Source organism: Brassica napus, chromosome A10 (assembly GCF_020379485.1).
Source record: "Brassica napus cultivar Da-Ae chromosome A10, Da-Ae, whole genome shotgun sequence".
NCBI classification, from domain to species: Eukaryota; Viridiplantae; Streptophyta; class Magnoliopsida; order Brassicales; family Brassicaceae; genus Brassica; species Brassica napus.
In genome coordinates, this window is record NC_063443.1 from 14185841 (window position 1) to 14198928 (window position 13088).

The 13088-nt window shown below is 34.4% G+C and overlaps 3 protein-coding genes across 3 annotated transcripts in view; 2 read left to right on the plus strand and 1 right to left on the minus strand.

Moving 5' to 3' along the window:
- Nucleotides 1-997: 997 nt before the first annotated feature.
- On the plus strand, nt 998-4885 carry LOC106433635 (probable aspartic proteinase GIP2). The gene is made up of 2 exons (XM_048743151.1): nt 998-3360; nt 4093-4885. The coding sequence occupies exons 1-2, from the start codon at nt 2524-2526 to the stop codon at nt 4426-4428; spliced, it is 1173 nt and encodes a 390-aa protein (XP_048599108.1). The 5' UTR covers nt 998-2523; the 3' UTR covers nt 4429-4885.
- A 5921-nt stretch (nt 4886-10806) lies between these two features.
- Nucleotides 10807-12540, plus strand: LOC111206265 (gamma conglutin 1-like). The gene is made up of 2 exons (XM_048743152.1): nt 10807-11746; nt 12039-12540. The coding sequence occupies exons 1-2, from the start codon at nt 10901-10903 to the stop codon at nt 12441-12443; spliced, it is 1251 nt and encodes a 416-aa protein (XP_048599109.1). The 5' UTR covers nt 10807-10900; the 3' UTR covers nt 12444-12540.
- A 219-nt stretch (nt 12541-12759) lies between these two features.
- LOC106357258 (probable aspartic proteinase GIP2) overlaps nt 12760-13088 on the minus strand; it is a 6536-nt gene continuing 6207 nt past the window's right edge. Inside the window, exon 2 of the mRNA XM_013796934.3 lies at nt 12760-13088. This exon is cut by the window's right edge and continues 1877 nt beyond it. The gene's annotated coding sequence lies outside the window, so the exon portion shown is untranslated.

Genomic DNA, 13088 nt, shown 5'->3' on the forward strand with positions numbered 1-13088 from the left:
TTTACTCTGTATTCTGCTCAATTTTCACCGATCAAGTTGAATATAGCAAAAATATTTTTCAGCTACTTTTAGTTGAATTGAGCTAAAAATGACAGAAAATTTTTCACTTGACAAAATGAAGTAAAAAGTTTACGTTTTCTTTCTTTTTTTCACCTGTTTATTTATCTCTCTTCATTTCTTTTTTTCTGTTCTTTTTTTAGCAACTAAGAAATTCCATTAAAACGGGCTTAAGAACTCATAACAGAGTTAATACATAAGCATGCTTTTGCCAAAAGTAGGCCGGCCCATTAAAGCAACCGGATATAAAAGAGACGGAAACAAAAAAGAAAGCAGAAGAGATAAACGATTCCACATTCGCTAGAACACTGAAAAGTTATATTGATCGTTGATGGCTCTAATGAGCCCTTGAAAGTCTGAAAGAAGCCAGATTTTGTTATGGTTGAGAGAAGAAGCTTGGAAGAGTGCACATCGGATTGCTAGGACTTCTGCCACAAGAGGAGATGAAACATTGTCTTGGTAGCAGGAGCCTCTAGATATCTCTGTAATGTTGTGATCGGTGAAGATCCATGCAAGACCAGCAATTCTAAGATTTTTTGTGTTTTGTTATTTACTCTAATTGTTTGTTTTTTTTTCCTCTCAATTTCTTCATTTTGTTTACGCTCAGTTACGCTGAGGTGTACCAATCTCACCCATAGTATATCATTTGATAAGCACTTCCAGTTAATATTGTTAGTGGATTTTATGTTACCATTTATCTTTCTGGTCCATTAAACGAGTTCCTTGACGTTTCGTGATTGTGAAGACTGGGCATCATTACTTGATATTCGGTTTATACCCGTTACTTGATTTGTATCCATCTTGAAAATTCAAATATTCGGCGTTGCCAAGTCGAGTAACAAGTCAACAAATTTTATTACTCGCAAAGACAAAGTAAGTATGAAGTATCATTTAATTTTTTCAGTACTTGCCTCGTTACTTGGTATTCATTACTCGTTCTACAAAATACTCGTTACTTATTCTTATAAAATACTTACTTGTTAAATAATACTTGTTACTTACAAAATAATACTTGTCTTGTATTTGATATTAGTTTAATACAAATGCTAGTCTAATTAACAGGACAGCCCATTACTAAATAAGAGATTAAACTAGTTACTCGTTAATCGGTTTAAACTCGCTTCTTTATAATATGCGCAAATATTTTCTTTAAAGTAATTTTTATGTTTTTAGTAGAATAAATAAGTAAACTTTCATGTCTATTTCTAATAGACTAATATTTAGTAAGTAGTTTTTAAATTTTAGAAATACTATTTAAACAATTCATAAATATTCATAAGTAACAAGTAATAAAGCAGAGCAAATAATTTGCGAGTAATTTATTTTTGATCAAGTATTCGAGATAGCAAGTGCTCGTTTCTAACAAGTCAAATACAAATCGGAAATTTTATTACTCTTGCAAAGCAAGTCAAGTATCAAGTACACTTAAAATAGCGAATACCGGATTTGTGCCAGCCCTAATTGTGTGGCTCTTCGTTAGTTGTGTTTATTAAAAGAATTGGCATGTTATACGAAACACTACACGCTATTATCCATGTCGTACAATTTTTAAAAACTTTTACAAAATAAAAGGAAACAACTTAACCGCGTCTACCGTGGTTTTACGTCCTTTTTCCCCGTTCACGACTTATGGTTTGCCCATGCACCTCCTTTCCTTTGTTGATGGTTGAACATGTCTTTCTCGAAAAATTATTTTTTGTCTATAGGTGTCATGAGATCTACCGAATCCATCATTTTGTGATCTGATGAATTTTCTTCTTCCTCCACATTGACCAATAAAGTAACTGCTTAGAACCAAAATCGGGCTCAGCTATTCTACTACACCAACCGCCAACAATATGATGAGTTAGTTGTCAAAGACTCATCTAGATGAGCAATGAGTTAAGTTACCGGTGAATTTGAAACGCATTGACATGAGCTTAAACTTAAGGTATGATGGTTATTACTCGAGTTGTATGCATCTGTTTATATCAATTTCACGATCCAGCAAGAGTTGATCATAATTGCGATATTAAGATCAGGTCCCAGAAGTTAACTAAGAAAATATGAAGTAGCTCCTGCGCGAATTATATTAATATTTTTTTTGAATTATATTGATACTTGAGCTGAGCAGAGCTTAAATTTTTAATGAAATTATCCTCCAGGATCTACCAACATTTCTCTAATTTTCAAATATAATCTAGCTGTTGTCAGGTGTATATATATCTGTCGTATGCATAATTAATAGTGCCTTTTTGCGGGAATGCGTATAGTTTAAACACTAGAGAGAAAAACATTAAACGTGCTCAAAACATTAAAGAATAATTAATATCTACCTATAATTTTCATTTTCTTAGATAGATAGTAGTAGTTTACTTTACATCTATATATACCAAACATCTTTAATAGTCCATCTTCATTCGCAAACAGACAATCACATTCATTGTCGTTTACAACAAGTAAACAAAAAAGCCCTAGAAAACAAAGATGGGTGGCGTTACACACCTCATCGTCTTCGTCTCCATGTTTGCCGCCATAGCTCTGATGTCAGAAGCCCAGTACCTTCTTGCCGTCACCAAAGACGAACCCTCCAAACAATATTACACCACTGTCTACATCGGATCCGCCGCAATGACGTCTCCCGTTAACCTCCTCCTCGATCTTGGAACCAACCTAACGTGGCTCAACTGCCGCAAAATCAAATCTTTATCATCACTTCGCGTCGTCACTTGCAAGAGCTCCACCTGCAAATCAATCCCCGGCAATGGCTGCGACAGAAACACCTGTCTTTACAGGCAACCAAGGCCTCTCGGTAAAAACACCGTAGTGACCACCGGCCGTGTAGTTCAAGACAACGCTACCATCTTCACTACAGAAGGCGAACAACCAGTCCACATAGCCCCTTCTCGCCGCTTCACATTCTCCTGCGCCGTCGAGAAATACCTCCAAGGCATGGCCCCTCCCATCGCTGGAGTTCTTGCTCTTTCTCCGGGAGAGTTTCCGTTCTGGAGACAGATGACGTCAGCGTATAACATCATCCCGAAGTTTTCTCTCTGCTTGCCTTCTTCCCGCTACGGGTACCTCTTTATGGGCACCCCGTCGCTGGGTGGGAAAAAAACCGTTCCGATGACTTTGACGCCGTTGAAAATTGACTCGGGAAAATATCTAATCTCCGTTACGTCCATCTACGTTGACAGAGCTCCTTTAACGTTGGACCCAAGTTTGCTCGAGGGCGGAGCCCAGCTCAGTACAGTGGTTCCATACACCGTACTTCAAACCGATATCTACAATGCTCTTGCTCAAGCTTTTACGCTTAAAGCAACGGTATTATATGACAACTATTTTTTTATCTAATGAACTGATAAATTTGATTTTTGATATTCGATTTCAAATACTCCTTCCTTCCGGTTTTTAATACTTGAGGTTTTTTTTTGTCAGCTAATACTTAACGTTAGAGTTAATTTTTGTTCAAATATTTTCAATTTTATTTCTCAAAAAAAAACTCAAAAAAAATTCAGTGTAAAATTTATTAAACTTTGATAAATACCATTGGATATCACTAAAACGTTTTTATCATAAATAGTTAAGATTTAAAAATTTTAAATAATAATTCTAAAAATGTTTTCAAAAACGAATTTTAAATTTCAAAAAAAAAAAAAAAAATCAAAAATATTTTTTGGAAAACAACAAATTATATTTTTAATGTTTATTTTTTATATAATATTTGTTTATATTTTTATATCTACTGTCATTTACCCTATTTAATAAAAAAAAATTTGGTCATTTTCTTACTTGTGTGATATAATGATCAAAAAACATTTTTGGATCTTTCGGTAATTCGCCCATTAAATTTCATCGTTAGTATTTTTGCTTTTTATTTTGTTATTTGGGAGGTTAGAGTTAGGTGAATTGTTAATGATATGCTTTTGTTTATAAAATATATGAAACTAAAAGTTTTCTTAATCTATATACCCAATCTTAAATCTTCGTGTAAGATTTATGTATATTAAGTCTACTAATCTCATCTTTGTTTGGGTTTTAACTTTGTTTTCACAGAATATAGGAATGACTGAGACCCCAGAACATGCGCCATTTAAATACTGTTTTGAAGAAGGCGCTTCAGGAAAGAACATAGATGTGTCTGTGATGGAGATTGGGCTGCCAGGGAATGGAAAGGAGGTGAAGTGGAGGTTTCAAGGTGCGAATATGGTGGAAAGAGTGTCAGAGACGGTGATTTGTTTGGCGTTTGTCGACGGAGGAAAGAAACCTAATGAGTCCATGGTCATTGGGACACATCAGCTTCAAGACTATTTGATCGAATTCGATTTAAGCACCACACAAATGGCTTTTAGTGACCCACTCATATTCCATAACACTAACTGTTCCACGTAGCCTTACAAGAAATAAAAGCAATCACACATGACACCAAGAAATCATCTTTGCCATTTCAGCTTTTACTTGTGTTCCAATCAAAAATTTGAATAAAACTATCCACATTTTCTTTTAAATGTATCGTTTGTTATAAGTTAATATTCGCCCAATGTTTAAGAATTTCGTACATTTATTAATAATTGTGAAACTTGCAAAAAAAAAAATTGTTGTTTTTACAAAATTTAGATATATTAATAATTTTATTTTATTATTTTCCATCTTTTTTATTATCTACTTACTACTCTATTTAAACCTCAGTCATATATATACACCATCTATCTGATTTTATTGTTTATCTCAAGTGTACGGAAAAAATATCAGACTAATATCTAAATCGAAGTATAATTCATAGATAAACTCTCGCTTTAAACATTCAAATGAAACCTGTAGATGTTTGATGTCAAAAAAAAAAACATTCAAATGAAGCCTAAAACATGATTTCATATCTATATGGCCACAAAATAATATGTGACGAGATATTTTCGAACTCAAATTGCTGAACTCCCAAAAGTTCGTCTACCACTTCGTAATTATCTATCTGATCTTATTTAAACTAAATAATCTAAAACTGGATAGTAAAAGTTTCTATAATAGTTTTCATGGGAAATAACAAAAGTAGAAAACTTCTAAAGAAATATACGCAAGGTCCTAACTTTGCTAAGATACCAAGGATCACTCCATCACGTGAATGGTAGAGCACTTCATTGCTATAAAATACATTATCAGGAAAGTAAATTTATACAACACTGGCTTCTTTGATCAAACTTGTTCCACTCTTTATCATCTTAACCCTACAGACTTCCCTAGTGACCGGGGTGAAAAAAAAAATCCCACCGTTTTTGCTTCCGTTAATCAAAGACAAAGCCACCAGTCTCTACTACACAATCCTTTGACCTCGTAAACAACAGACACTCTCCTCTCACTCATTTCATAGCCTTGTCTTAGATCTCCGTGGCGGATCAGCCATTCTCGTTTGAAAAATCTCTTCTCATTTCTCTTCATTTTTTTTTTCAGATTAATCATTGAAAATTTCCAACAGAAATGTTCTAAATCAGCGAGTGAATCATTAATTAAAATCAAGCATGCGTAAGAAAGTGTTTAACTATTACACAACTTACACGAGATATATAGATTTGAAAAACATATAATTTCTAGGGCTTCCACGAGATCTAGAAAAAGATTACATTATGTGCAATTGTGAACCATGTGGTCTACGTATAATTCATCGCGTATATAGATGCATTATGTATTTTAATCACTACTATCTCGACAGGGAATCTCATATGGATGCCTTCAAATGTTTTTTGGCATTTCTATGTATGTTGACAATAATCTAATATTTTCTACTATCTTGACAGAGAAACCCCTCTATATTAAAAAAAATATTACAATATTTGAAATATCCACATGTCATCACCGCAATGATTCTTAAAATTTTAGTTAAATAGGTTAGTTCATCTAAATATATAATAAGTTTGTTATTAAATTAATCATAAATTAATTATCAATGTTCTCTACAGTGGCGGATCTAGAAATATTTTTGAGTGGGGGCAAATACTGCTTTTTATATATTAATTTTTAATTAATTTAATATCAATATATGATTTACAAAAAGATATATAAGACCATAATAATTATAATGAAAGTTAATTGAGCAATATTTTGTATTTTAAATAACAGTAACTCAATACTCCCTCTGTTTCGTTAAGATAGAAGTTTTAGAAAAAAAAAATTATTTCACAAAGATAGATTTTTTATATTTTTTATTCAAAAATTACAAATTTTAATAAAATTAATTGAAAATTAATTGAAAATTATTGGTTAAAAAGTATTGGAATTTGATAATTTTTAAAAACAATGCATGATTAATGTGTTTTCTTAATATGTCTAAAAACACCAAAATATATATCTTTAAGAAACTGAGGGAGTATAAAGCTAAAACAATTAATAAATGGCAAGTAGATCATGTAATTATTTTAGAGAAGAGAACGGAAATTGGTGTGTTTCCATACTGTAAAACAAAATTATGCAAAACAAAGAAACAGAAAAAACCTTGGAAAAATTGCCAAAAGAGAACAAAAAAATCAGGTTGTTGTCCTTTTGGTATAAAACTAATTTTGTCCATTTTTTCTCCTTTTTACCCTTTGTATTTCTGAAAACTAATGAAATAAATAATTTTGTGAATGAAAAAAATTATTAAAAATATAAACAATTAATAAACATCCATTTACACAAGTTGGTAATTTTTTTTGTTCAAAAACTTGGTAAATAAGATTTTTAAAATACGTTCTATTAAAAGTAGAATGCGTCTTCTATGAAAAATGGTATAGTAGAAAACGATTTCTAAAATAAACACGTTCATCTACTTCTTTTAGAACGCTCATTTTACTATTTACTAAATTTCTAAAAAAGAGGAATGCACATTCTACTAAAATGTATCCACTTTCCTTCCGAATGCATCTTCTACTTTTATAAAGTATTCTAAATTTTGAGGAATGTATTTTCTACAATGTACTCTTATGTCTACTCAAAATAGAAAGTGTATTCACAATTTTTATCATTCTTCTAAACTTTTAGAAGTCACCTTCTACGGATAAGAATACCTGATTTTTTGCGAAAATTAATGAAATTTCAGTTAAGGAAATATTCTAAAAATCTCCTAGAAATATTCTAACTTCCTAAAACGTGTTATGGTCGATTTTACTTGAAAAAATTAAATAAAAAAACGATTATCCCTTCTCTTCTTCATCAATCTATGATTTTTTCATAGTTTTTCTTTTGATTCTTCTCACAAACTCTTGTTCTCTAAGATGCATATCTATATCTCTTTTCTTTTCGATTGCCTTTCAACTGTTTTTTTTTTCCTTTTCTCTATTAACTTTTTTTTTTAAATTCAAATTAACTTTTAAATTATGTTTAATTAGATTAAATATAAGGTTAGTTTTGGGATTATGAGAAAAATTATACTATTGAGACAACTTTATGTTGGTTTTATACCAAAAGGACAACAACCTTATTTTTTTGTTCTCTTTTAGCAATTTACCCAAAACCCTTTGAATAAATGACAATGATTTGTCTGTTGGGAATTAAATCGCGCGGCTTATGAATATACGGAAATAAAAGATGTGATTCCATGCTGAAAAATATTTAATAGAGTAAAAACAAAAACAAATATGCATTAAAAAAAGGCTTCGAACCGGATACAAGAGGGGCATATGCTTAGATGGAGTGGGGGCAAAAACAGATGAGACAAACGTTCACTCTGAAATTTGGTCACGCTAAGATCTATTTATTATAATTTAGTGGGGGCAACTGCCCTCTCTCTCTGTTCAACACGTGCATTCGCCCATGGTTTTCTATTATTTTTTTAAATAAAAATTACGGAACTAACTAATATAACTCAAATATATATTTTTTGTTTCTAAATAAGTGTCACTTTGACTTTTTCACAAAGATTAAAAAAGTGAAAGAAATGTAATCAGGTTTCTATTAATTATACATGTTTGATCAATAAAATTTGAGATAAATAAAATAATTTATAAGATCAATGCACCTTACAATTAATTTAAGCTGAAAGTAAATAAAATTTACATTATAATTCTAAAGTGACACTTTTTTTGTAATAAGAAAAAAAAAAGTTAGAATGACTTTTTTCTCCTCCTTTTTTTACATACTTTTTATTTATTTCATTTCTTATAAACTCATTTAGAAACGGTCAGTCCTGTTTATTTTCTTGTAAAAGCATGTTGTAGGATTTGGAGCTTAACAAGAGGTATAGATAGATATAGCTTAATACTCTATAATGACTTAGGTGTCAAGAGTTATCTAGATGAGTGATATATGGTGTTTTTGGCACCATTGTTTATATGCTTTTTAATTGGTTTTCAATGTTTTATCGAGTTAGTCCAGTATTTTTAGAGTCATTTCAGGTCTGGAGTGGACTAAAGAACTAAAGGAAGAATCGTGAAGAAAGGAACAAGAATTGGAGACTTTCTCCGAAGAACAATCAAGCGGAGCAGTCTAACGGTTGATCCCACAAGGAGCAGCCAGACGATTGTTCCCGACATTTATGGAAGTTTCCATATCCTTCAAAGCTCTTCCCTAATCACTGATTACCTACTCTGAAGTCTAAGGCGCCTCCATATAAAAGCCGTCTCTATCTTTATTTTCTTTTTACGCTAGTTTTTGCAAGATACCTAGACTTATTCTTGGATAATTGATATTTTAAGGGAGACGTCTCCTCTTCTTGAAAGAGAAGTTCATCCTGAACCCTATTGATTTATCTTGGATTTATATGCAGTATTATTCAGTTATCATGTCTTGTTCATCTTGCGTTATGACTGAGTAGTCGGCTAGCTTGTCTAGGGTTCTAAGGTGTTGATCGCTAAGCTAAACATAAATAAGCTATTATATTGTGTCTTTGTTCATCTTTGTTCTTAATGCTAGCTATAATCTGATCACTTGTTGCTAGATTTTATCTATTCATTAACCGTGTAGGAGATCACTTGATATTGAATGAATGAGCCGCGCATCTCTAGTCAGCGAAAGTAGATACTAGAGTGCTCGGTGAGCCTATCGGACTTGATCTCTATTGCTTGCAGTCGACCCTTGATCTAAACGAAAGTTTAGGTGTCAAAGTCGAATCGCAAATGGAACAACACCACGACAATGGGCTGTTCTAATTGAGTGATCCGTGTTCTAGATTATACTTCAAAGCGCTTGAATAAATGTTTGGCTAAGCATTGACACCCGATGAAAAACCCTAGATTGACTTCTCTTTAATATCGAATTTATTCTTTGCAACTGTTTACTTGCTTGCACGTACCACCTAAATCAAACTCTACTTTTAGTTTTAGCTAAATTGAAAACCTATAAAAATAAAGTGTAGATTAGTCCTCTAGATTGAATCTTAAATACAACTACCATTCTTAACTTGACGGTTAAAAAGGTTCAGTTTTAGTGCATCAATGAGCAATGAGTTAATTAATGTTGCAGGCATTGCCATGAACCAATGAAGTTTAGACATAACGTGTGAATATGTGATGGTTATTATTTACTCGAGTTGTATGTATTTGTTTATATCAACTTCAGTACTTCAGGATCCAGCAAGAATTTATCATATATTAGGATCTAGCATAAGAAGTCAGCTAACTTCTTCGAAAAAATATAAGAAAATAATAAGTAGCCACCACGTGAATTATATTGATGCTTGAGCGGCTCTACAGACATTTCTACAACTGAGACTCTCTCTCCTCTCTTTTAGAGAAAGGATTTCCTCTCTTTTTTCCTTGTTCCTAAACTTTATCTTTCACAAGGAGTAGAGTCAAGAGAGTTTATCTGATCGGTTTTTGTCTCCGGCGACGCACCTTTTCCTTCGGTGGTCGGCCGGCTCTGTCTCCGACGTCACATCGTAACTCTCGATGGTCGTCCGGCTTTTGGCTCCGGCGTCTTTGCCTTCTTCTCTGGCGATGGCGGCTGGCTTTTGACTCCGCGTCACACCTCCGTCTGGTGTTGTCGGCGGCTCTCCTCCGGGTCTTTTCCCGGTTTGATGTATCTCCGCTTTTGTAATCCCCTGTCTCAATCAACTCTTTTTCTTCACTTTTCGACTGCTCTTTCCTTCCCCGTGTTGGGTTGATTCATCTTCAGGCTTATTTGTATCATTAAAGATGATGGGCTTTATTTAAGGAAAGTCGAAAGGTTTTAGATCGATTGAAGATGATTGTATTCTCTTGATGAAGCGTAGATCTGGTGGACGTTTTTGGGTTTCAACGTAGATCGCTCGGTTTGAGCCTTTTCTTCGTCGGTTTTTCTTTGCTGACGGCGAGATTCCGGCGCTCCGCCTCAGGATTTCCGGTGGTGAAAAGTTGACCTTCATTCTGACGCGTGGGCATGGTCGCTCGGTGGCTTTACACGTGGACGGTGATATGTCCTTTCCTTCTTGACGGTTTCTGCTTGTGGGCTTGGGCCTCAATCGTAATGTAATCTGGATCCGTTTGTTGGGCTTTTGTTGGTCTCTTGTGTAAATTTGGGCTTGGTCTATGTTGGGCTTTGTCCCATTAAATAAAATTCAGTGAAAAAAAAAAAAGACATTTCTACAACTTTTCAAATATAATCTAGCTGTTGTCATGTGAATCATATATATTACACGCATATAATAGTCTCGTTTTTACCAAAAAACAAAAATATAAATAGTCTCGTTACGCGGAAGTGCCCGTAATTTAAACACTGGAAAACATATTCAACGTGCTCAAAACATTAAACAATACTATTATAAAATAAAAATAATTACATTTTCTTAGATACAAAGTTTATTTTACGTTTAAATACCATGCATCTATAGTACTCCATCTCCATCCACAAACAAACAATCAGCCAATCACATTCATAACGTTTACAACAAGTAAACCAACAAAAAAAAACCTAGAAAACAAAGATGGGTGGCCTTGCGCGGCTCATCGTTTTTATCTCCATGTTTGCCTCCATTACTCTGATGTCAGAAGCCCAATACCTTCTTCCGATCATGAAACACGAACCCTCCAAACAATACTACACCGCCTTCGACATCGGATCCGCCGAGAAGTCTTACGCTACCCTCGTCCTCGATCTCGAAACCAACCTAACGTGGCTCAACTGCCGCGAACTCAAATCTTTATCATCACTCCGCCTCATCACTTGCAAGAGCTCCACCTGCAAGTCCATCCCCGGCAACGGCTGCGACGGAAAATATTGTCTTTTCCGTCAACCAAACCCTCTCGGCAAACCCGTCACCGGCCGTGTCGTTCAAGACAAAGCCACCTTCTCCACTACAGACGGCGGGAGACAGCTCTCCGAAGTCTCTCTACCCCGCTTCACATTTTCCTGCGCCACCCAAGGCCTTTCCCTTCCGTTCGCCGGAGTTCTTGGTCTTTCTCCGGCTGGAGAACTCCCGTTCTGGAGACAGGTGACGAGAGCGTTTAACGTCATCCCGAAGTTCGCTCTCTGCTTGCCTTCTTCTGTTTTCGGCGTAGGTCACTTCTATGTCGGTGGCGTTAACGGCTATATTATCCCGCCGTTCACTGGTAGCAATAATCCCATCCCGATGACTCTGACGCCGTTGAAAAACATTGACTCGGGAAAATATATTATCTCCCCCACGTCAATCTACGTCGACGGAGTACCTTTATCGTTGAACCCAAGTTTGCTTGAAGGCGGAGCAAAGATCAGCACGGTGGTTCCATACACCGTACTACAAACCGATATCTACAATGCTCTTGCTAGTGCATTTACGCTTCAAGCAAAGGTATATTACATAACAAGCTCTTTTTATTTTAATAATATCTACATATATATAAATATACAAATAACAAAACCATTTTATTTTAAATAGTTTAAATATTTAAACACCAAAAAAAACTATTTTAGTTTTGTTATCTGTGAAAATAGTTAAATATATATATTACACACAAATGACAAATAACATGACTATTTTAATTAATGAACTAATAAATTTGATTTTTGATATTCGATTTGAAATATTTGTGTGTAATAGATTTGCTGATCATACTTGTTTGGATTTAACTATGCTTTTACAGAAAATAGGAATGTCTGAGGTCCCAGGAATGCCTGAGTTCCCAGGTTTTACACCATTTAAAACATGCTTCGATGAAGGCGGTTCCAGAAGGAACGTAGAGGAGTTCATGAACGTGCCGGTGATAGAGATTGGGATGCCAGGGAATGGAAGGGAGGTGAAGTGGAGGTTTCACGGTGCGAACACGGTGGTGAGAGTGTTGGAGACGGTGATTTGTTTGGCATTCGCTGACGGAGGAAAGAAACCTACTGAGCCGATGGTCATTGGGACACATCAGCTTCAAGACTATATGATCGAATTTGATTTGAGCACCACGCGTATGGCTTTTAGTGACTCACTCTTGAGCCATAAGACTAGCTGTTCCGCGTGGCCTTCCCGGAGACAGGATCATTCACACATGATGTTATAAAGATATCGTCTTTGACTATTTCAGCTTTTACTTGTGTTCCAATAAAAAATTTGAATAAAATTTATCATCAGTTCTTATACAAATCAAGTCATGCAAATTTTAAAAATTGCAAGTAATTTATTTTATCTTCTTTTTCATTATCTACTTCCTACTCTATTTAAACATCAGTCATACTCCATCATCTATCTGATCTCATTTTTAACTAAATTAATAATCTAAAAGCGAATACTAAAAGTTTCCATAATAATAGTTATTTCTTCCATTGGTAATAACAAAAATAGAATGCTTGTAAATAAACCTACCCAAGGTCCCAATCTTTGCTAGAAAGATACCAAGGACTCTTCACGTGAACGGTAAAGTTTGTGATTATTATATGATACAAATATCACTTCCATTGTAGTTACCATACAACAATCCCTTCTTTGATCGACTTGTTCCCATTTTTTATTAGATACCAAAAACCCACTTACGTTGATCAAAGACAAAGGCACAAGCCCCTACTACACAAGCTTTACAAACTTCCCTCGACGCCAGCGTCTGAAAACCAAAGATCCACTTACGTTGATCAAAGACAAAGGCACAAGCCTCTACTACACAAACCTTAGCGACGGAAACAACTCTCACATCACTCATAGCCTTTCCATA